The sequence below is a fragment of the Spermophilus citellus genome, assembly GCF_964194105.1.
Source record: "Spermophilus citellus genome assembly, chromosome: 2".
Taxonomy (NCBI): Eukaryota; Metazoa; Chordata; class Mammalia; order Rodentia; family Sciuridae; genus Spermophilus; species Spermophilus citellus.
The window spans coordinates 152,683,096-152,708,082 of record NC_138183.1 but is presented as its reverse complement, the minus strand read 5'-3'; the positions used below and the strand labels follow the sequence as shown (position 1 = coordinate 152,708,082).

At 39.7% G+C, this 24,987-nt stretch overlaps 1 protein-coding gene across 3 annotated transcripts in view; it reads right to left on the bottom strand.

Annotated features, from left to right (window-relative positions):
* SIK3 (SIK family kinase 3) overlaps window positions 1-18,909 on the bottom strand; it is a 246,893-nt gene extending 227,984 nt beyond the window's left edge. The window contains exon 1 of one of the 3 annotated variants that reach the window (XM_081272989.1): window positions 18,394-18,909. In XM_081272989.1, coding sequence (XP_081129115.1) covers window positions 18,394-18,666 — 273 coding nt within the window. In that variant the 5' untranslated portion in view covers window positions 18,667-18,909. The remainder of the gene's footprint in view (window positions 1-18,393) is intronic. The other 2 variants (XM_081272991.1, XM_081272990.1) reach the window with 2 other exon arrangements.
* Between the last annotated feature and the right edge of the window lie 6,078 nt (window positions 18,910-24,987).

Sequence of the window (24,987 nt, the reverse complement as noted above, 5' to 3'; positions counted from 1 at the left end):
TATAGAAAAGAAATATACTAGCACAAGTGTGCAAATATAAATGTACAGGAACATTAACTGATGTATAATTGGTAATTTAAAAAAGATAATAAAAACTGGGAAGAGCCCTAAAATCTATCGATAGGATACTATTTAAAAAGTCACAATATGTTCATAAAATGAAATATTCTTCAGCCATTTATTGAATAAAAAAACAAGCATCAAACTAGATATGTGGCACGATCCCTTTTTAATAAAAAACAAAATATTAACATGAATAGGAAAATCTCTTTACAAAATATTAACACTCTCTTTGTTCTCTATTTTATAAAATTTGATAATTTTATAAGATACGGTATCAGATACAGAGATAGATGTTTTTAATAATTTTGAGGCTAAAAAGTGTCCTAGGAAAGAAAGAGCTATGTAAAAATGAGTCATACACATACAAAATGAGCACAGAGGTACACATAATCACAGCAGAACACATAATTTCAGAGTTAGAATAACTATATAAATTTAAAAACTAGAAAATCAAAATTAAAAACTTTTGTGCTACAAACTACCAAGAAAGTAAAAAGAGAACCCACTGAATGGGAGAAAATATTTGTAAATTGTATGTCTGATTAGGAATTTTTATTCAGAATATAAAAGAATTCTTACAACTGAACAATAAAAAAACAGATAACCCAATTTTTAAATGGGCAAAGAACAGAAACAGACATTTTTAGCTGGTGGCACATGCCTGTAATCCCAGAGGCTCGAGGGCTGAGGTAGTTCAAAGCCACCTCAGCAACTTATCGAGGCCCTAAGCAACTCAGTGACACCCTGTCTCAAAATAAAATATAAAAAGTGCTGGGAAATGTGGCTCAGTAGTTAAGTGCCCTTGAGTTCAATCCCAGGTACAAAAAAAAAAAAAAAAAAAAAGAAACAGACATTTTTCCAAAGGAGACGTACAAATGATGAATTAGCATATGAAAAGATGCTCAATACCTTTAGCCAACACTGAAATACCACTTCACATCCACTAAATCACTAAAGTAAAAGAGAAAGTTAAGTTTTGCAGGTGGAGATACTACATACATTGCTTGTGAAAATGCCAAAATGGGGCAGCCACTTTGGAAAGCACTTTGACAGTTCCTCAAAAAGTTAAACATAAAGTTACCATATAACCAAACAACTCTACTCACAGGTTGTATACCCCACAAAAAAGGAAAACATACAACCCACAAAAATTTGCATGTGCATGTTTGTAAAAGCATTATTCATAAGGTAAAAATAATAGAAATATACATTGATTCATGTAAGAATAAACAAAATGTACTACATCCATACAAAAAACATTAACCATAAAAAGGAATTCCAAAATATGCTAGATGAATCTTTTTTTATATACATACATATATTTTTTGTTATTTATTTATTTATTGGTATTGGGGATTTATTCCAAGGGTGCTTTTTTCCCCAGCTCTATATATTTTTTATTTTGAAGCAGGATCTCACTAAGTTGCTTAGGGCCTCCTCACTAAGTTGCTGAGGCTAGCCTTGAACTTATGATCCTCCTGCCTCAACTTCCCATATTTCATATATATTTTAAGATAACTATAGATAGATGAATCTTGAAAAAATCATGCTAAGTGAAAGAAGCCATGTACAAAAGATCACATACTGCACGATTCCATTTACAGGAGACGTTCAGAACTGGCCAATCTATAGAGATTGATTAGTGGTTACAAGGGCTGGGGGACAAAGGTTGCAGAAATAAGCAATGACCACTAATGAATACAGCATTTCTTTTATGTGGAACAAAAATGTTAGAAAATTTGTTGTGGCAATGGCTATAAAATTCTTTGATGGGGCTGGGATTGTGGCTCAGCAGTAGAGCACTCGCCTAGCATGGGCGGGACCCAGGTTCGATCCTCAGCACCACATAAAAATAAAGGCATTGTGTTGTGTCCATCTACCTAAAAAATAAATAAATAAATATTTTTAAATAAATATTTTTAAAAATTATTTGAGGGCTGGAGATGTGGCTCAAGCGGTAGCGCACTCGCCTGGCATGCGTGCGGCCCGGGTTCGATCCTCAGCACCACATACAAACAAAGATGTTGTGTCCACCAAAAACTAAAAAATAAATATTTAAAAATCTCTCTCTCTCTCTCTCTCTCTCTCTCTCTCTCTCTCTCTCTCTCTTTTTAAAAAAATTATTTGAGTGCACAAAAAAAATTAAATTGGGTAAAATGTATTGTATATGAACTGTACCTCAATAAAGCTGTTGGGGAAAAAAATAAGTAAAAAAGAAACTGGAAGCTCCACGAGGTTGAGTGATTCACCCAAAGTCAAACTACTTGCTCCTAAAATCAAATTGGAAACACCTTCCCTGACTTCCCCCAGAGGCTCAGTGCATGACTACAGATTGTCTCAAGCAACTCTGGTGGGCCAAAAAGTTCCTCCAAAGGGATGAAAAAAAGAGAAAACATTGGTAATAGCATTAAAAAAGGAAGAGGAATTTAGGTAACACAACTGAAATGTGGTTTTCTAAAGTCAATGTGACTCCAAAATGGATTCTTTGCCTATAACTTCAACAAGTATTGATAAAGAGGTTATGATTCAGAGTAACAGTGCTCCTTTTACTAGGAGCTCAATTAGAGCAGGGGACTGGATGCAGCTGCTGACTCAAAAGGAAGGAGGAAAATGGAATCAGAAGAGCCAGTGGGCTGAAATCACTAGCTCCTCTTGTGAATATGTCAGAGACCAATGAATAACATACTTCAAACAAGTTATTTTATTCCTGAGAATTGGAAAATCCTTTTAAAAGATCCTGAAGTGCCTTTCCAACCTTTAGTTATCTTCCAAAACTACTATATACATAGATGCTATTTAGGTATAACGTGAAAGTGGTATTTCTGCAGCTGACTTGGACACAAAGATCACTGGCAGAATACAACAACCCCATTTGACTAGAATCACAATATCTCTGTTGATGTGGAAATGGAAAGTAAGCCAAGAACACACAATCACTAAAAACATTATTTTCAGGGTTTAAAAAAAAATGAGCTACTAAAAAAACTCATCTATTGTCAGAACATTGCTTATGCAACATTAGAACATTTTGACAGAAGGAAAGGACAACAGGAGGCAGGAAGCAGAAAGACAGAAGTAAGAAATCCTGCAGGTGCCCAACTAATCCTAATAAGAAACACACAGCTCTGCTCCTGCCTTCCACAATAAAAACAATTCTGTTTCTCATGGCATATGAACCAAGATTTCTTCTGCCAGAAACAGAAAACAACTTACTACATGAAAATGTCAACTTGTTCCATGGAACACTACATTGGCAGTGAACAGATATAAACCTTTTAAGCTAAGCGAGTTTGGGATGTTTCCTCACAAAGTTTTTAATATCATTGGCTCTTATCAAATTCAGTTCAATTCTTGCAAACTCTAACATAAGTGGTCAAAAATAAAAACCCTGAAGTATACGTTATAAATAATAAAAGATTCTATAAAATAGTTTGTCCTCAAATTTCTAAGAGTTTTAGCTTATTTATAATTTTAAATTAATGCAGTGACTCTTAATCCACAGCCATCTGACCAACATGCAAATATAATTAATACTTCCTCTTCTCTCTGTAAAACAAATGATGCTCACAACACACAAATTGTCAGGGCTAAGGGTATAGCTCAGTGGTAGAGTGCCTACCCAGCACGCACAAGGTCCTGGGTTCAATCCCCAGCAACACACACAGAAACTGTTCTCAATTAACAACTCTAACAACTATTGTCTGATTCCTGGATACTTCTATTGTTGTATGTATGCATATCAGTAATTTATAGGTTTTTTCCAAACATACTATCTGTTATAGTTATGAATTTAATCAAATATTGCAAACTGATGAAGAATTAGGGAGAAAAAGAAAGTACATGTTTCTATAAAAACTAAGTCTAATAAAGACTTGTTAAAGTCAAATTAGATGTGGATGAGGGGCTGGGGATGTGGCTCAAGCGGTAGCGTGCTCGCCTGGTGTGCGTGCGGCCCGGGTTCGATCCTCAGCACCACATACCAACAAAGATGTTGTGTCCGCCGAGAACTAAAAAATAAATATTAAAAATTCTCTCTCCTCTCTCACTCTCTCTTTAAAAAAAAAAAAAAATAGATGTGGATGAGACCAGTGTTAAACACTGGGGAAGAGGATCAGAAAAATCAAGAGAGATTCTGTACTCTTATCACATCACAAGTGCCATTAAATTACTGTTTTTCTTTAAAACTGGAAATCATAGTGAATTTTGCATGTGTTTAATATAAACAAGACAAAAGAACTCTAATCAGGGCATGCAAAGAAAAAGTCTTGGCCCTATATCAAATATTAGCCAATGTGTTTCTTAGCTTACAAGGGAAAAGATGGGAGGGGAAACCTATAGAATAAAAATACTTTCAAACTTAAGAGACATAGATCAACTGTAATGTATGAAGTTTGTTTATGTTATAATTCAAACAGATAAGTGATTAAAAATAATGTGAGACAATCAAGGAAAGTTTAACACTGAATTGATATTTAATGATATTAAGGAATTCTTGTTAATTGTTTTAGTAGGATAATCATACTATGGTTATGATTCTCTGAAAAAGAATCTTCATCCACTTGGAGATATATACCAAAATATTTATAGATTTAATCAAAGAACATGCTTCAAAATCTGGGGAGAAAGGGGAAGTGGGAAAGGGCACAGATGAAAGATTGGCCACAAGATGACAGCTATTCAAGGTGGCGGTAGTCAGTGAATCCATGAGGAATCATTATACTATTCTCTCCACTTTTGTTTATGTTGGAAATATTCTAAAACAAACCATTTTAAAACATTAGTACATGTTGGGCTGGGATTGTGGCTCAGTGGCAGAACGCTTGCCTTGCATGTGTGAGGCACTGGGTTCGATCCTCAGCGCCACATAAAAATAAATAAATAAGTAAAGGCATTGTGTCCATCTAAAACTAAAAAAATAAAAAAATTTAAAAAAAAAACATTATTACATGAATGCAGACTTCTGATTTCCATGCTTTATCAATTTTTTCCCCAATTAACTAAGTAAATCGTAAGTCAAACTTATTGTGTAAGAGGGCTTCTATTGGAAATAAAAGAGCCTATCATCAGTTGTCCAAAATACAGGTAACTCCACACAACTGTAGTAATCCCAAAACATTCCAAGAATCATATCCTGAACCAGCTCTTGTAAATGCTCTTGTAAATCTCTTAAATAACTTATAAAGTACAGCGCATAAAGCAAATTCAAACATGATAGGGAAGCTATGTTACCATATTTATTCTCACAATTATCTCCCTCACAATCTACTTCAGTCTTTTCACCATTAAAAAGAAGGAGGAACAATTTATGACCTTCATTAATCTGAAATTCTAGCTCAGATTTACCCAAGAATAGTTATTTAAAAATCAAAGTTTCAAAAGAAAAAAAATCAAAGGTAGAGGTAATCAGAGTATATTTCTCATTAGCCTTTCTTTGCTTCAGCAATTCCTCCAGTACAGATTTATGTCCCTTTGTGAAAGATAAGGAGAGAGAGTGATGATTCAAAAAAAGCAAGTAAAAGGTTAGATACACACCTATTCTCCTCTTTCTTCTAGTTTGGCTCAGGGAAAGATGGATTAGGCAGCTGCTATAATACTCTTCTGACTGATACTGTATCTACACACTAGGTTTGGAGGTGCAATAGGGACTTAAAAGCCCTACACCTCCATGCCAACGAAGGCAGAAGTGGAGATAGATAAGATAAAGAGAGCCAGTGTGGTTGGCTGTGAGACAGGCCTTCTCATCCACTGCTGGGGAAACCATCCCTGATGCAATCTTTCTGGAAAGCACTGTGGCATTATACATATCAGGTGTCTAACAAACATGTGTTCCCTCTGGCCCAGTAATTTCACTTTCAACAATCCATCCAGAGCAAAAGATCAGAAATACATCAAAGACTCAGGTGCAAATATGGTTTTCACAGCAAACTTTTAAAGAGAAAAACTGGGAAAAACCTTAAATTAGGAAAAAGTTTCAAAAAATACTATAGTCATATCATAGAAAAGTATATATCAATTAAAATTACTAATTACTAAAAGTTTCTAATGATGTAAAAATGATAATAATGAGGCTGGAAAAGAATACATTGTATCGACATGAACCTATTTAAAAATATATAGGTACAGCTGGGCACAGTGCTGCATGCCTATAATACAGTGACTGAAGCTGAGGCAGGAGGATCACAAATCAAAGCCAGTCTCAGCAATTTGGCAAAGGCCCTAAGTTATTCAGAGAGACCCTGTCTCAAAATAAATATAAAAAGGTTTGGGGATGTGGCTCAGTGGTTAAGAACCCCAGGTTTAATCCTGGCACACACAAAAAAAGTGTGTGTGTGTGTGTGTGTTTGTGTGTGTACACACATATGTATGTACAAATCTTTTATAATACAAATACCTACTGTCTCTGAGTGTCAGGATTATGGGTGATTTTTTTTCTTACACTTCTTTATACTTTTCAAAATTTTCCCAAATTTCTTCCATGAGCACAAAGTAATTTTTATAATCAGAAAAAAATGGACAAGGTAGAGAAGAGAGCCAATAAAAACAGACAGTGTGGTTGATGTAAAAAAATTTATTATGGGCTGGGGATATGATTCAGTAATACAGTACTTGCCTAGCATGCAGCAGGCCCTGGATTTGATCCCCAACAAAGCAAAAACCAACAAAAAGAAGAATTTATTATGTTTAATACCTCGTCTTCCTTCCTCTCTATTAGATTCAAGCTGCAAGCAGTCAACTGCTCTTTTAATTTAACCCCTTATCTACCCTAAGAATAAAATCTCTTCTTACCTTCTAGTTGTAGTCTCTTTTAGAATACAGATGATACAATAAATACTACTTGCATTAATCCATTAAAATTAAGGATCAATTAAAAGTAATTCATTAAGATTGCTGGCACAGTAGTGCATACCAATAATCGCAACAACTCAGAAGATCACAAGTTTGAAGCCAGCCGAGGCAACTCAGTGATACCGTCTCAAAATAAAAAATAAAAAGGGCTGAGGATGTAGCTTAGTGACAGAACAGTGCTGGGCTCAATATTCACACATACACACACACACAAACACAAACACACACACACACAGAGATTACTAGTCAATGATGGGAAAAAATGTTTTAATCAGATCACTTAAATATAAAGAAAATAACAAGAAGGGCTGGTCCTGATGGTGCACAGCTATAATCCCAACAGTTCAGGGAGGCTTAAGCAGGAGGATGCCAAGTTAAAAGCCAGCCTCAGCAATTTAGCAAGGTCATAGCAACTTAGGGAAACTCTGTCTCAAAATAAAATAGAAAAGGGGGCTTAGAAAATGGAGTAATGAAGGAGAGCATAAGAGGAGTAGATGAATTCTAGATAGGGAAGAGGGGTGGGAGGAAAAGGGAGGGGGCAGGGGATTAGCAAGGATGGTGGAATGGGATGGACATCATTATACAAAGGTCACTATGAAGACTTGAATTGGGTGTCAATCTACTTTATATACAAACAGATACGAAAAATTTTGGTATATATGTATATTAAGAATTGTAATGCAAAAGAAGTACATGTATAATGGCATGAATTGGCATGAACATATTTTATACACAGAGATATGAAAAACTGCTCTATTTGTGTAATAAAAATTAATGCATTCCACTGCTGTCATGTATTAAAAAAAAATAAAATAAAATCAATAAAAGATTAAAAAAATGGGGCTGGGTATGTATCTAAGAAACTAAGCACCCCTGAATTCAATCCCCAGTAACCAAAAGAAAGGAAAGAACAAGAAGCAACTCAACAAATAGTGTGAAGTTTTTTCAGGAAGGGCCAATAGCCTGACAGTCTGGTTGGTCTCCAAAGGGAGAGGCTCCAAGGCAGAAGAGGGAAAACTGGAGGCACTGGCTGACCATACTCATGGAGCCATCTCAGAGAAGTAACCCACTGGGAGTCTGGATATGAAAGAACCTTCCATTTAAATTTAGAAATAGGCAGGCACAGTGTTGCAGGCCTGTACTCCCAGTGGCTCAGGAGGCTGAAGCAAAAGGATCTCAAGCTCAAAGCCAGTCTCAACAATTTAGTGAGGCCCTAAGCAACTTATTGAGACCCTGTCTCAAAAATTAAGGGCTGGGGAAGTGGCTCAGTGGTTAAGCGCCTCTGAGTTCCATTCACAGTACTAAAAACTAAATAAAAAACAAAATAGGAGACTTAGCCAGGGGTGATGGAACATGCCTGTACTCATAGTACTCAGGACGCTGAGACAGGAGAATCACTTGAGCACCCTAGTTCAAGAATAGCGGGGGCAATAGAATGAAATAGGGGAAAAAAAATGAAGAACATGGGCTGGAAATGTACCTCAGTGGTTAATGCACTTGCTTAGTATGCACAAGGCCCTGAGTTCACAAGGCCCAACACTGTAAAAATAAGTAAATACAATAAGTAACTTGAATTTAAATTGTAAGATTTACTTTAGATACACTTAACTTCATAATAATGAAAGCTTGAAATATACCAAAAAGCTTAGGATGTGGTTCTGTGGTAGAGCATTTGCCTGGAATGTGCAGGGCCCCCTGGGTTTGATTCCCAGCATAAATAAATAAATAAATAAATAAATAAATAAATATTTTTTCAAAGTAAAAAAAAATACTTGCCCAGAAAGATTATAAAATCTCCTTAACAAGAGATTTTTGAGAAAAAGGAAGAAAATTATTTGTCCTTAACATTTTAAACAAAAATAGAAAATTCTAATAATAAGTCTAAGATGCACTGAGTATAAAAACAAACAGCTATTTTTTAATACTTACATTCATTCATTTAATGAATACTTATAGACATTGTACTAAGTATTAAGAATATAATTATTATTTGATTACATTAAATTATTATATTGACAGGCCATGGAGCAATAGAGGCTAGATTTTTTTTTTTTTTTTTTTTTTTTGGTACCAGGGATTGAACTCAGGGGCACTCAACTACTGAGCCACATCCCCAGCCCTATTTTTGTATTTTATTTAGAGACAGGGTCTCACCGAGTTGCATAGTACCTCAATTTGCTGAGGCTGGCTCTGAACTTGTGATCTCCCTCTCTCAACCTCCCCAGCCCTTGGGATTACAGGCATGTGCAACTGCGCCCTACCCCAGCACTTTTTATTTTTTATTTGGAAACAATGTCTCACTAAATTGCCTGGACTGGCCTCAAACTTGTGATCCTTCCGTCTCAGTCTCCCAAGTCACTGAAATTACAGTTGTGTGCCACCATGCGAAGGCCCATTTCTATTTTTGATAATTTTTCAACAGTTTATTGAATGGATGGATGCAATGAATGAACAAAAAATTCCTCTCCAAAGTATTTAGCCTCAAAAAATATGGACAGCTAGTAAGATGCAGTGGCCCACACCTGTAATCCCAGTGGCTCGGGAACCTGAGGCAGGAGGATCAAGTTCAAAGCCAGCCTCAGCAACTTAGTGAGACACTAAACAACTCAGCAAGACCCTGTCTCTAAATAAAATATATATTAAAAGGTAAGGGGGAAGCTGGGGATTGGCTAAATGGTTAAGCATCACTGAGTTCAATCCCCAGTACAAAAAAAAAAAAAAAGAAGAAGAAGGAAAAAATATGGAAAATATGGATAGCTAACCCAAATTTTCACAATCAATTCTAGGTAGAGCTATAAAAAGGAAAGTATTCACATGAGAACAGAAATGAGCTTGGATTATCTAAAGATTAGACCCAAGTTCACATGTCATGGTACCTTAGTCAACAAGGATGGTAAGGGATAAGGTAAGACAGGTAGATGGGCCAGATTACGTAGCCATTTTATGGCATCAGATAGTATCAAAGTGGGGCGCTTTTTTTTTTAAATTTTTTTGTAGTTGTGTATGGACAAAATAAATGCCTTTATTTTGTTTATTTTTATGTGGTGCTAAGAATCAAACCCAGTGCCTTACACATACTAGGCAAGTGCTCTGCCACTGAGCTACAGCCCCAGCTCTGGAGCACTTTTTTAGAAAGCATTCACATGCAGTTATGGGATGAGCTACAAGAAGGAAAGCATACTGTTGGTAAGCAAGTGCTAGAACTGGAAATAGGCAGGAATCTGATAATTTCTCATAACTTCCTAATCAAAACCTAAATTTAGCTTAAAATAACTGGTCAAAAGTATTCAAGTGAGCAAGCCCAGCCCACATTGACAAACTTCAACAGGTGACGGGTTTTCTTCTTCCTTTTCAGTTTCTAAGAACTGTGGCTAAGCATTCACGATCTGATTCCTACCTCTTTGAACAGCCTAATACTGAGATAAAATACTTTACAGTGGCAGAGACTCCTTACCTACTGCGGATCACACACATGCTAATCAAAATATGTTCCTAACATAACTTCACGATGCTTCATCCAACAGTTTTGTACAAGCTGATGGGATTCTACTCTGAATATATCCAAAAGGGGATCTTTCAATCTAATTCATTCCAGACTACAATCTTCTCAAAGACACTGCCTAGGCCATTTATTTAACAATGAAATATCAAATAAAGACAAAAGCCATGAGAATATGTATAATGTTCATCCTCTAGATACTATCAGTCAGGCAAAGGACGCTCTGGTCATATGATTATATCAGAAAGGGATAAAGCTACTCATTAGGAGGGATCAGGGACTCACCTGATATATGAGTTTACTCATGTAAAGAACAGGTGTAGCTCTCAGGCCAGAAAATAGAACCAAATTAAGAGAAACCCTAGATACAGGGTTCTCTCAGTCCTCACCATGTCATCAAGGATGTCTCTAGGAAACCAATTCTTTTAATGTGTTATAAGATGGCATCATCACTGGAAACTGGTAATGATCTGGTAAGTGAGGAGTTCATCTAAGAATTTACCTTCAAAGGTAGACCAATCCAACCCAAAAGCATAACCACCCATATTCCCTGGAAGTAGCTAGATAAGAGTGTCACAAGAAAACTATATAAGGCAGGTGAAGGTTTGGGTCACTGTACTTTCAATGTTTATTTCTTTCCCTGTTTACTTCCTCCACATCTGTCAAGTCAAGGGGGAATCAAGAGTGTCAGAGTAGGAGATGTGAAGGCAAAGCAGGGAGGATTGCAGGTAAATGGCAGGATGACAATGACATAATGACAGAGCACTGGTGAAGTACAGTGTTGGTATATTTCTCTTCCTCCATTCTTGAGGAATCTCACTTGTTTTAGGAGATATATCTTGTCTCTAACAAAAAAAAAAAACAAATGTTCAGAGGGCAAGAATAATGTTTTCTATAATTACAAAAAGTCAGGGAGTTAACTAGGCATAGATACCTGGATTCTTTTCATTTTTTTTTAATTGGGGATTGAATCCAGGGGTGCTTTACCACTGAGTTAAGTCCCCAGCCCTTTTTATGTTTTATTTTGAGACAGCATCTCACTAAGTTGCTTAGAGCTTCAAGTTTTTGAGGCTGGCCTCGAACTTGCAATCCTCCTGCCTCAGCCTCCCAACTCACTGGAATTACAGGCTTGTGCCACCACACCCAGCAGGTACCTTAATTCTAATTCCAACTCCCTAACTGACTAGCTATAGGACTCCAAGAAAATGAGAGATGATACAGAAGACAGCCATGAACATAATGGATAATTGATCTAAACAACTTTAATAGTCTATTAAAAGTAGAGAGTCTAAATTCTGTTAAGTCCATTTTTCTAGGCTCTGGAAAAGAACATCTTACCTCTAAAGTCTTTTTTGTGCCTGACAAATGAACAAATATTTGTTGATTGATCATGTTTAGCTTATATGCAAAAAGTATGGCATTCGGGCTGGGGATGTGGCTCAAGTGGTAGCACACTCGCCTGGCATGCGCGGGGCGCTAGGTTCGATCCTCAGCACCACATACAAATAAAAAATAAAAATGTTGTGTCCACCGAAAACTAAAAAATAAATATTAAAAAAAAAGTATGGCATTCTCTTAAAGTGTGAAAGAATATATTAAGTTGTTAAAATTGACCATTTCCTGTGTCTTAAGAAGTACATCAGAAAAAGTTTGTTTTGCCCTTAACCATAAAATAACCCAACATGAAGTCAGGTGTGGTGGTGCATGCCTGTAATGGCAGCAGTTCAGGAGGCTGAGGCAGGAGGACTGCGAGTTCAAAGCCAGCCTCAGCAAAAGTGAGGAACTAAGCAACTCAGTGAGACCCTGTCTCTAAATAAAGTTCAAAATAGGGCTGGGGATGTGGCTCAGTAGTTGAGTGCCCCTGAGTTCAATCCCAGTACCGCCCCCCACAAAAAAAAAAAAAAAAAAAAAAAACATGAGTTTTAAAATATCAAATTATGTCAGTGCTCCACTTTGATACTATCTGATGCCAATCCCCTATATCATGCCCAATTTCATAAAATGACCTATAAGACCTACATAATCTGGCCCATCTACCTGTCTAACCTTACCCCTTACCATCCTACCCTTGTTGACTAAGGTACCATGATACATGACCTTGGGTCTAATCTTTAAATAATCCAAGCTCATTTCTGTTCTCAAGGACTTTTGCACTTGCCATTCCTTCTGCGTGGAATGTTCTGTCTTCCAAATCTTCCTAGGATGCTTTTCCCTCATTACTCAGGTCTCAACTCAATTGTCGCAATCTTGAAAAATCCCTCCATAACCACTCTATCTGAAGCAGCACCCCTCCCCAAACCTGTAGACCTAGACCATTTATTTTCTTCTTAATACTTACTCATTAGTATATGGAAAAATACATACACACACATACATACACACACACACACACACACACACACACATATATTTTTAACATGACTCCTGTCTGTCTCCACTTATGTGAAAGTAAGCTCCAAGCAAGTGCTTTTTTGTCTCTCCTCTTCATTGGCATATTACAGAGCCTAGAATAGACTGACAAAATAACTGCATTCAATCAATGTGTGCTGAATGAATGAATGGATAAGGGAAAGATTCCATCTCTTAGCAGATATGTCTTAGGCATTTTTTATAATTACAGAGACTCTAGTGAATAAAAAATATTTCTTATTCTTTTCCATGTCCATTTTGTTCTCTTTGGTGCCATGAACTAGAAAATATCAGCCAGATTGATGCTTGGAGAATGAAAACAGCACTTCTGGCACAGGAATAACTAGTCTGGGCACCTCTGGCTTGAGCCAGATCTATGACTTTCTAGGGAGCTGGCACCAAAGTCAGAATGTTAAAATAAACATCTTGGATGCTGAAAGTGGAATACTGGTATTCTGACTCTGAAGACTAGTCCCAATCAGTCTTAGCTCCTCTCCAAGTTCCAAAAAGTTAGTAACCCCATCAAAACTATGTCAAAATGAACTGAGTCATCTTTCAGTAGCCACTTCAAGATTGTTTAGGGATAAAACTATCTTCCTCAAATGTATGTAATGTAAATCTTGCTTTCAATTTCTTTTTGACATAATTATCTCTTCCGGTTATGCCAAAGATTATTGTTTTCAACTTCCTAAAGGGCACATGTATCATCTCATCTATTTCAATCAACTCTTCCTTAAAGGTAAAAATAATGCTTTTAGCCCACCCTGAGTTAGTCTTGTGAAAATGAGTTTGCAGTAAAACAGCACACAAATGTGTCCTGGCTGGTTAATATTTGGAACAATCTCATAGGGCAAAGTGTTTTCTCTGTGTAATTTTTAAAGTTTGGATCCTAACCTAGGCCTTCTAAGAAGCACACTGCACATAAGTGCAAATGTGTTCTTAAGCTTATAGGAATGTTTTTACATATTTTCCACCAAATTTAAGCAAATCTCTGGAGAAAAGACTGCACTCAAACTGTTCTATTATCAGTATGACAAAAATTAGTTACCAAAACACAATGAAAATTTAAGGCAGTCCAAAGCAAAAGTCAGTGTTAGTTTTCATTAAGTTTCATAATTGTTTAAAAAAACATTTAATCAAGTCAGGCACAGTTAACATGCCTATAATCCTAGCAACTCAGGAGGCTGAGGCAAGAGGATCTCAAGTTTGAGGCCAGCCTCAGCAAAGCAGCCAGACCCTGTCACAAAATAAAAAATAAAAAGACTGGAGATATAGCCCAGCAATAAAGTACCCCTAATCCCTAATGCCTCCACCCACAAAAAAAAAGAAGTTTAATGAGCCAAAAACTGTGTTTTTAAAATAACAATTTCATGAGATTAGTCAGCCCACATTCCACAGCAACTAAACCCAAGGTATCTCAAAGGGGCACCTGAAACAATAGCAAATTATTAATTTTTTTCACCATGAAAGCTTATCATCAGGATGGCATACACCCACACAAAATTGAAGATATATGCAGTCATGAACTCTTCCTAAGGGTAAAAAGCCAAAAAAAAGGGGGGGGGGGGAGTATGTCTTACTTATCTTGGTTACTATCGCACCTGATGATAATGATGATGATAACATTTATTAAATGCTGACTAAACATGAATACCTTTACATATATTATCTTACTGAATCTTCCTAACACCCAAACTTGTAAGTACTATTGCCATCCCATTTTATAGATGAGGAAATCCAAGCACAAAGAAGTTAAATAACTTTTCATGGCTCATCATTAAGCAACAGAGGATTCAAACCAGGCAGTCTTACCCAAAGCTGAAGTTCTTATCACAAACCAATAAGAGACAAGTGATGCATATTTACTGAAATACAGTTTAAAAGGGTTTTGATTTATTTTGTTTTATGCGGTACTGGGAATTGAACCAAAGGGTATTCTATACTGAGCTAATTCCCTGTCCTTTTTATTTTGAGGCAGGGTCTCACTAAGTTGCCCAGGCTGGCCTTGAACTTGCTTCCTGCCTCAACTCCCAACAGCCTGGATTACAGGTGTGCACTACCGAACACAGCAGTTTAAAAGTACTTAACCAAAGATTTTTATAGTCATGCATACTTTTTTAAATGCACACAAAATATACCTACTCTTGGTTCCCATTTGTCCAATAGCTTGAAAGCACAAAAACATGAAACAGACTACAAGCAATCTAAAAGCACTAAACCTATTTTTTAACCTCTTCAATACTTTATAGTGTCCTATCTAAAGAAGACAGCCAGAGAACCTTATGGTAGGCTCCTCCCCCAAAATAAAAGGAAATCAAAGCAGGTAGGACAAAGGCAGGGTGAGTTGCTGACCAAAGTATGTCACAGATGAATATTCACTGCTCTGAACTGTTCTGCAGTGACGCTCTAAGCACTGCAGTGCTGCCAATATGAAGTCTGAGCTCATGAATGCCACTGCTGCAAAAGTACAGAAAAACCAAATAGGAAGATAACATCCTTTTCTCTACTGATTTTATTCATCCCAGGGTCCTACTCTAGGAGGTTTGCAAGTTAACAGGATTTGGGAAAGAGCCAGCTTCACCACTTATTGTTGGATGAAGTACAGTAGCTTAGTCAATAAATGAAGTTTACTTTAGTCTCTTAGTCCTTGGAAAGGGTCATGTAAGAAAAGGTGACCATAAATATTTTTTTTCTCCAATGTTCAAAGATATCTATTACCTAACCCCTTTAACCTGCACAAGTATCATCTGTATTACTTGAGTCTGATTGTATTTATGGTTATAAGAAAAACTCAGACTATTCAATTACCTACAGGGGGAAAAAGAGAAAGAAAGAAGAAAACCACACACCTCAATAAGAAAAAACAAAAATAATACATTGTAGAACGAGATGGGGGCAGGGGGAGATAACTCTTTGCTTTGGACTGACCTGACTGCAGAAGTAAGATAAATGCAGCAGTGCATGGGGAGAAAAATCTCTACCCGAGTAACTGAAGCAGCAGCTCCTGCAACTTCTAGTACATATGCACCTTCCCCACCATTATATAACCAAACCATGGCATTAATAGGCCATCATACTGTATGTCAACAGCTGCTAGGCACATCTAAGCTGTCAGCAGTTGAGAACCACTTCCAAAGTGGATTCAGATAAGAAAGGAGCAGGCCAAAATATGTTCATCGTTCATCCAGAGCACATGACAACTCCTTGTGAATTAAGCTTCACTCATGTCGTCAGAGTAATTTAAGCTGCAAAAGATAGGGTACTTGTAACTGTAACTAGGAAATTGCACACTGCTACAGAAACACAAATGAGTGCTGGTATGGTTTCTTCACACATGCAACTCATTGTCCAAGCCATTCAGTCTCATTCAAGACCCTGAATATTTCCATACATAAGAATTGCATAACTGTATACCACAAATGATCAAAGATAAAAACCAACATAAACAGTGACACCCACTCATAAACAAGCCAATGTTTTAAATGCTGCAGTCCTAAAGGATACCAAGGTCTCAGAAAAAAAAGCTTCAAAATACACACACACACACACACACACACACACACACACAAAAATTAGAAAGCCAGCAGACCAGACATAATTAGGCACTGGCTTTGCTGACTACTGAACATAGAACATAGAATCAACTATTTGCAATTATATTTACAAAAACATTCAATCCTAGATGGGGAAGTCATAGTTTTGCTTTTTTGGTTTTTTTTAATCAATATTTTGGTATATCCAAGGGCTGGAAGATTCAAATATTTTCAAATCATTAAGACCATAAACCAGACAACCAATTAAGTTCATGGAGTCCATTCCCCAGAGCTCAGAGCAAAATAATCACAGAAGCACAATGTGATTACTTAGAAGGGAGGGGGACGACAACACTGTTTATAAATTTGGCTTCACTAACAGTAAACAGGACTGGAAACACTAGGTGGTGAGGCGACCTACCAGAGTCTACATTACAGGCTCAATCTATTTCCCCTAAGGGTCTGTGGGAACCATCAGGGAGTCTTGGACTTGGGTGTCTTGTTCAGCTCTGATCTGAAGACTTGACATTCTTTGGTAAAAACTGAAAAAAGGTTGGGGGGGGGGGCCTCCAGAGGAAGTGAAACTGACCAATCAATTGCCACAGCTACCCACCCTGCCACCTTGGTAAGAATGGCCTCTTGTAGTCTTTGGCAGAGAGAGGGGCAGGAGGAGGAACTTCAGGTTGCAAATGAACAGGAGAGAAGACCTAGGCTTCTGAAAACAAGTGATGGCCATAAAAACAAAACCCCAGGTAGGTCATGACAACCAGAGGCTAGGCTGAGGAGGTGAGAGGAATTGATGTGGCTTTAGTAGGAAGCAGCAGCAGCTATAAGGGTTCTTCATTTGTCAGGCTGAAGGAAAGCATAAACTGCAGTTTTAAATATAATGAATGACTACATTAAAAGTATTCATTCAAGTGAGTTACCAAGCAAAGAAAAATTCTGGAGTGAAAATGGGCTTTGTGGGTTCTATAAAAACTACAGGATTCCTCCTGATGTCTTAGATTCCAACACCCCCAGGAAGCTTATATCAAAGTGCTACCCATATTTCCTCAAAAGGGGAATTTTATATGTATACCTATATGGCTTCCTAATTGACCTTGGCCAATTTCCCTACTATAGCTCCTCAAATCCCTTGGGAACCAAAAGGCCCAATGAGTGTAATCCTCTGGTGTCTAGGTTTCTCAGTTGCAAGCTTTGCCCTCACCACTGAAAGCCCACCCTGGATTCCCATAAAGCCCACAATTCCAGACCCTCCAACAACTAAAAATATCCAGCAACCCAGCTCTTCCAAATTGTTTAACCCTAGATTCACTAGTGCCACCATAAACCTGGGTCCCTTCCTACTGACACTCAAAACAATTTTCCCCCTCATTTCCCCATTTTCTTCATTGCCTCCTCCAATATTCGAGACTCTCCTAGGCTTCCAGTTGCACTATCAGTCTTTAATAATCAAATGCGGATTCCTGTCATAATGTGCCAGGTCTCATACCTTGCAGTGCCCTGCACCCACTACACAACCCCAGTCCATGTTCCATCCGTCCCGGGGCCCCCCAGAAGCCCAGGTCTGCCTTTACCCTTGTCTTCCCCCATCCTCCTGGTCCACATTTCATATGCCCCTGCCCTCATTCCCTTACGATTTCCTAATTGCTGGTTCCGGAGTCTTCTTGGCTTACAGTCCGCCGGCCCCCTGAGAGTTCCAACCCCATCTTTCCACTCACCCTTCCACTTACCCTCCACGCAGCCCTGAGGACCCCCTTCCCGTGACCAGTTGCTCGGCTCGGGGTCCCAGGGCTCCGTGGCCCCTTCGCCCCTCGGCTTGGAGTTTCCCTCTCCGGGTCCGCCGGTGTTTCTACCTCCTCACTCCCTCCGCCCGACAGCCCCCTGCCCGTCTCCCAGGCCCCCAACGCTCTCCCAATTGCCAACCCCACTCGCTGCCCCGACCCCTCAGTCCCGGGGGTCGCGGATCTCGCCCGGCCCCGCCACACTCGGATGGTCCCGGGCTGCACAGACCACAGCCGCCGGGTCCCCCAGCGCCAGTACCTTGGCCTTGGTGACGAGGTGCGTGGCCCGCTTGACCACAGCGAAGTTGCCCTTGCCGATGGTGCGGTCGATCTCGTAGTAGCCGATGCGAGCCGGCATCGGCCCGCGGGAGGCCGGGGCTGCGGGACGCGGCGCGCCGGCCGCCGGGGGCACAGCAGCCGGGGTGGCCGGGGGCCCCGGCGCGGGCGGAGGCAGCAGGCGGCCCGTCGGCCCGGATCCCCCAGCTCCGGCCACCGCAGCCCCGCCAGCTCCGCTCGCCGCCGCTGCCGCCATCTTGTTGTGCAGTGAAACCTCCGGGGCCGCGGGGAGCCGGCTCGGGGGGGAGGGGGCAAGGGGGGGCGGGAAAAGGAGGGGGGGCCTGAAAGACGTCACTCCGGGAGGCGGAGCTCCCGCGCCGCCGGGCGCCCGGCGCCATGGCAACCCCTGGTCACGTGCCGACGCGCGTCACTGCCCAGAGCCATGGCAACCGTGACCTCACCGGCTCTCTCGACCTTCCCGCGTGGGCCCGGGTTCCTTAGGCGCCGGCTCCCGGGTGCCCCCCTCTGGGGAGCAGGCAGTGGGAACCGCAAGGGTGCCAGCAACTTCAGAGCCTGGGCCGCGGCTCCCGAGTTGAGGATGCATGATGCCCAACCCCAAACCGATCCCCTCCTTGACCCCGGAATCGCAGTGACCCCAACTGTGATCTCTGCCCCAGTTCGACAACACCCAACCTCCCTTATAAGTATTTCCTCATCACCAAAAATACCAGCCTTGTCCCACTTTAGCCTTTGAGGCCACAGAGGCAGGAATAGCTACAGTATTTAAGCAACTGTAACCAAGTTAGTAGCAAGGCAAACGAATTGTTCAGTAAAATTCCTTCCTCTTACAAAATCCAGCTCACCCTGTACAATCAACCTAATTGTCGCCGAACAGAGGAGAATGGGGAAAACTAGGATTTGCGTATTCCAGGGCGGAGAAACCAGCCCAAACACGCATTCCAGTCATTGGGTGGGTGAGGGCCAGAGAAGTACGTCATTTTCCTTCCTACCACCCCCGTCTCTGAACAGTTCTATAGCTAGATGTCTGCGAGTGTCTGCATACTATTTCTGTTGTTGGATAACTCGGGTGAAGCAGTGCTGCACATTGTCTGGTGAGCCGTGTCGTATTTAAAGATGAACAGTCAGACAATAAGTAAATAGTAAAATAAGATTTCTGTCCTTACTAGTGACTCTTCAAAAACATTAAGTGATCAAGTTAATAATTCCATCAGTAAAACTCAGACCCCTTTTTCTTCCCTCCTCTATTATCTGACAATTCCACACTCTTCTAGGATTACCCCTATTCTTTTCCCCCTCCATTGAGTAGATCAATTTAGCTGCCTTAGGTGGGGATGAGGGTTAGGAAATTGGGCTGTCAATGGGACATAACCTTTTGCAAACTAGGAGGGGAAGAGGGAAGGCCGTGACTACCGCCATGTTAAAATTTATCCCTTCAGTTTCCTATATCTCTCTCCATGGCAGAACTCCCTGCATGTACAGTCTTTAAAACTACTTGTAACACAGTAAAATGTGTGAGAAGCAAAACATGTTTACTCTCTCTGACCAAAGAACATTTCCTAGTGCTCCAATTTCCCATCTGACTATGAGTAATGATTGGGACTAGGATGGAACAGAGAGGTCATCCCACAATTGTCTTGAATCAGTTCCCTCGTGGCTGTTCCAAATTGCCAACACAATTAACACAAATTGGCTTCTTTACAAGCAAATAAGGATAAGGATGATGTAGGCCTCCCTTCTTGCACTGGTTAAACTCTTTCATCAATTGAGTTCACTCAATCCCAGATAAATGATAGGGTGTGGCCAGCCTCTCTCACCACCCTCTGGCCCTAACTTGTTTCTATAACTTTGGTCCTGTGCACCAGAGGTCCAGTTTTACCATTGTACTTAAGGATACCTAAGCTGGCTGGAAAAGTGAAGAAAAAAATCTTTCACTCTGGAGACTGCAGAAGCAGCACTGAAATCACTTTCACTAGTGACTATACACTTACAGTGTTTTCCACTCACAGAGATAATTTGAACATCAAGTACAACTTTTTCATTCTTTCTCAAGGGTATCAAAGACAACATTGGGGAAGACCTAGAAAAATGGAGCATTGGCCTGATTTCCAGAGAGAATAGGCAGACACCCTTGTTCCCGGATAATGACCAGAATGTACTCATATGCTGTGTGTCATGTCATTTATGTTCCCCGCCCATGTGGAGCAAGGTTGATAGGTAATGTGTCCAATTGATACTTGGATAAAGACCTGCTGGAAATCTTCCTGAACAGTACCTTTTGGTGAGAAGAATATAGAAAATTGGGGAGGGGATTAATAAAAAAAAAAATCAGTAGGGAAAATGGAAAATTTTTGCTGGGGACGGTGGTACATGCCTATAATCCCAGTGGCTCAGGAGGCTGAGGCAGGAGGATTGCAAGTTAAAAGCCAGCCTCAGGAACAGTGAGACACTAAGCAATTTGGTGAGATCCTCTCTCTAAAAACAATACAAAATAGGGCTGGGGATGTGGCTTAGTGGTTGAGTGCCCCTGGGTTCAATACCCAGTGCAAAAAAAAAAAGAAAAAGAAAGAAAGAAAAATTAGTTGTGTATATTAATAAAGATACATTGAGTACCAACCTCTGAGTTATATTTTAGTAGGATCTCGCAGTAAATAATAATTTGGGGGCTGGTGTGAAGCTGTGGTAGAGCATATACTTAGCATGTTCAAGGGCCCAAGGTTCAATCCCCAGTACTGCAAAAGTATAATAAGAAAAATAATAAAAATTTGCCAGGCATTATACAAAACAGTTTACATATGTAAACTCATTTAAGTCTCACCACAATCCCATGAGATGCATGATATTTATTCTTCCTATTTTGCAGATAAGGAAAATAAGGTACATTGGGATTAAGGGAATTGCCAAGGTCATAGAGCTGGAAAGTGATAGAACTGAGATTCAAAACCAGGCATCTACCTCTGGAATCTGAGATCTTTCCCTAGGGAATGATAATCCCTGTCAAAGTAGGAATCAGTAGGAAAAGTGGTTTCTCCAAAAGCCAGTGTGACTATGCTCAGTTGAGACCTAGTATCATAGTTTGGATCAGGAATGTTTCCTAAAAGGCCCTTATATTAAAGAGTTGGTCCCCAGATTGGTACCACTGGGAGATGGTGGATAGAGCCTAGAGAAAGGTCTTTAGATGATTGAGAGCCTATCTTCTAAGGGGCTAATGGCACCTGGGACTCCTCTATCTTCTCTCCTTTGCTTCCTAGCCATAAAGTTGTTGTCAAAAGCTTGGTTCCTTTCCCCAATGCCAATCCAATAATGAAAAACAGTTTTAAGAAAAAGGAAATAGAAGTTTTATTGCTTTGCTAGCAAAGAAGAAACACAGGGGACTCCTGTCCCAAAGACTCTGATTCTGCCCATCAGCAGGAACAGGGGGATTTATAGAGGAGATTCAAAGGCTAGATTCCTCATGTTCTCTGATGGAGTTGTAATTCACTTGTTAATTTAGGAGATAGTGGGGCTGGGGATGTGGCTCAAGCGGTAGCGCGCTCGCCTGGCATGCGTGCGGCCCGGGTTCGATCCTCAGCACCACATATCAACAAAGATGTTGTGTCCACCGAGAACTAAAAAATAAATATTAAAAAAATTCTCTCTCTCTCTCTCTCTCTCTCTCTCTCCCTCTCTCACTCTCTCTTTAAAAAAAAAAAAAAAATAATTTAGGAGATAGTCATTTAGTCATTTCTTTCTTTTTTTTTTTTCTTCTTCTTCTCTCTTTTTTTTTTTTTTTTTTTTGGAGAAGGGTTTCAGGAATTGAAATCAAGGCCACTCAACCACTGAGCCACACCCCTAGCCATTCTTTGAGGGGGGGAGTATTTTATTTAGAGACAGGTTCTCACAGAGTTGCCTAGCTCCTCACTTTTGCTAAGTCTGACTTTGAACTCGAGATCCTCCTGCCTTAGCCTCCTGAGCCACTGGGATTACAGGTGTGTGCCACCCTGCCTGGCCCTGAGAGATAGACATTTCTGTGATCTTCTGGTACCATCCCCAAAATCTGGATCACTTCATTCCCATGGTGGGTAGTACTCAAGGAGAGATAAATATGCCTAAAATGGGGAAGAAAGGTAATCTTGTTTCCCTGAGATTAGGGAAAGAGATTAGGGAGGAGCATGGAGAGAGGAAGAGAAAGAAACATGTCCATTTTGAAAATAAGTTGCAGTGGCAGAGCAGCAAGGGCTATATTCAAAGCATAAAGTGGACCACATTAAAAAGTGAGCAGTTTTGCTCCACCATGTACTCCCACTATAATGTGCTGCCTCTCACCACAGGCCCAAAAGAAACGAGGCTAATAAATCATGGACTGGAACATCCCAAGTTGAGAGTCAAAATAAATCTTGTCTCTATAAATTTATTGCCTCAGATATTTTGTTATAGTGACAGAAAGCTGAATAACATATCCAGAGAAGAAGATCTTGAGAGTTCCTAAAAGCAGGACATGCAGGCAATGGAAGCTTATGTCTACAAAGAACAGAGTGCACAACTGAATGAAGTACCTGTGATGGCTTCACCGTACATGGCATTCCAAAGAAACTCGCTGCTTATTGTGTAAGAACATTGTTGCCCTCATTTGAACAGGCCAGTAGGTATGTTCCCGACCTGCTGCAGACTCAGAGGAGTGGCTTGAGGGTGGCATTCATAGAGACCCTGTGGTCCACAGGACAGGCAGAGAGCTAGCCACTACCCACCTCCCAATCTGCCATCATAATCAACTCAGCGTCTTCTACAAAAGCAAAAGATAGATTCAAAGATACAAAGGAGACTTTTTCCAATGTACTGTCATTGTGTCTTGCTTCCAGAATTTGAAAGGAGCAAGCCAAGACATCCTTGATGGATGGACCTTTGATGGACAAAACCTGAGAATTTAAAGCCTGAATTCAGAGAGGTATAAACAGTGGGATCTAACACATTTACTCTTGAGAGTCCAAAGGCCCACTTAGCCTGTGTATAGGGTAGTTTATGAGCAACCGGAAAGAAAACAGTAGCCTTACGCTGTTCCTCCATGGTCTCTCAGAGCCAGGAGGACGGAGGACCTTACAGAAAATTCAGTTCTTTGATTCACATTGGCCCAATTTGTTATTGCTCTGAAAAAGCTGATGTTGTACAAGCAGTCAGTTGATACAGAAGCATTATTCAGAAATTCTATATGCTAAAAAAAAAAAAACCACTATCAGAGAATATTTACAAGCCACTAGTTTCCCAAACATGAAAATTACTGATTATAAATTCTGCCATCACATAAGAACAAGGTCATATTGGGCTCATGTTGTCTGAACACTCCAAACGCCCTGGTTTTCTAGGAGAGCTGAATTGTGGGCCTTCTCTCTGTCAGGGCCATGCTTTACATCACCACCTTAGCTGTGTGGCTTTTACCTCAATTCTCTATCCCAGATCAATGTAGTCATATTCAAACATTTCCCCTGGGTATCTAGAAGCAAGTCTAAGCAGCCAAAGTTATTACTTAGTCTCCTGCTATAAAATATCATGGGGAGGGGACTTAAGGGTAACTAAATAAGCTTTCTTTTCTTTTTTTTTTTTAAAGAGAGAGAGAGAGAGAGAAAGAGAACTTTAATATTTATTTTTTAGTTTTCGGCGGACACAACATCTTTGTTTGTATGTGGTGCTGAGGATCGAACCCGGGCCGCACACATGCCAGGCAAGCGCGCTACCACTTGAGCCACATCCCCAGCCCCACTAAATAAGCTTTCAGTCAAGAATTTTCTCTTCAGTTTGCCACATTTTTCTCTTCAATCCAACCATTCGATCTACAACACAAAACATAAAAATTACCCTTACTTTTTGTATATATTCTAGAATGTGGTTTATGAATTTTTAGACTATTATTAAATATCCTTTCAATCATTCCCCAATTTTTTTTTCCAGTACCAGAGATTGAACCTAGAGCCTCAAGCATGTTAAGCAAGTGCTCTACCACTGAGCTACATCCCAAGCCCTTGTTATTTTTTATTTTGGGATAGGGTTTTACTAAGTTGCCTAGGCTGGCCTAAACTTGCCATCCTCCTGCCTCAGCCTCTGGAGTAGCTGGGATTACAGGAGTGTACCACCACACCCAATTCTAGGCATCTTTAAGGATTTAAAAAAAAAATCTGCATTCTTTTTCTGTTTGAAACAAGATCTCATTATGTTTCCCAGGCTGTCCCAGAACTCCTAAGCTCAGGGGATCCTTCTGTCTCAAACTCTATAGTAGCTGAGAATACAAAGAAGCCAATGTATCTTGTTTTTCATGTGGCTGTATTATCATTCAGGATCAATATCTTTCCCAGATAAATATATCTTTAGGTTTGTTTTTGTTTTTTACGGTGCTGGGATTGAGCCTAGGGCTTTGTACATGTGAGGCAAATGCTCTGCCACCAATCAGCACCACTGCAGTCACCAACTTTGGTTTTATAAGGAAAATAAATGCAACAATACATTTAATAGAGAAAAAAAATAATCCAGGAAAACTTCTTTCATGAAAGTATATGCTCCTTAAAAAAAAAAGAAAGTATATGCTCCTTAT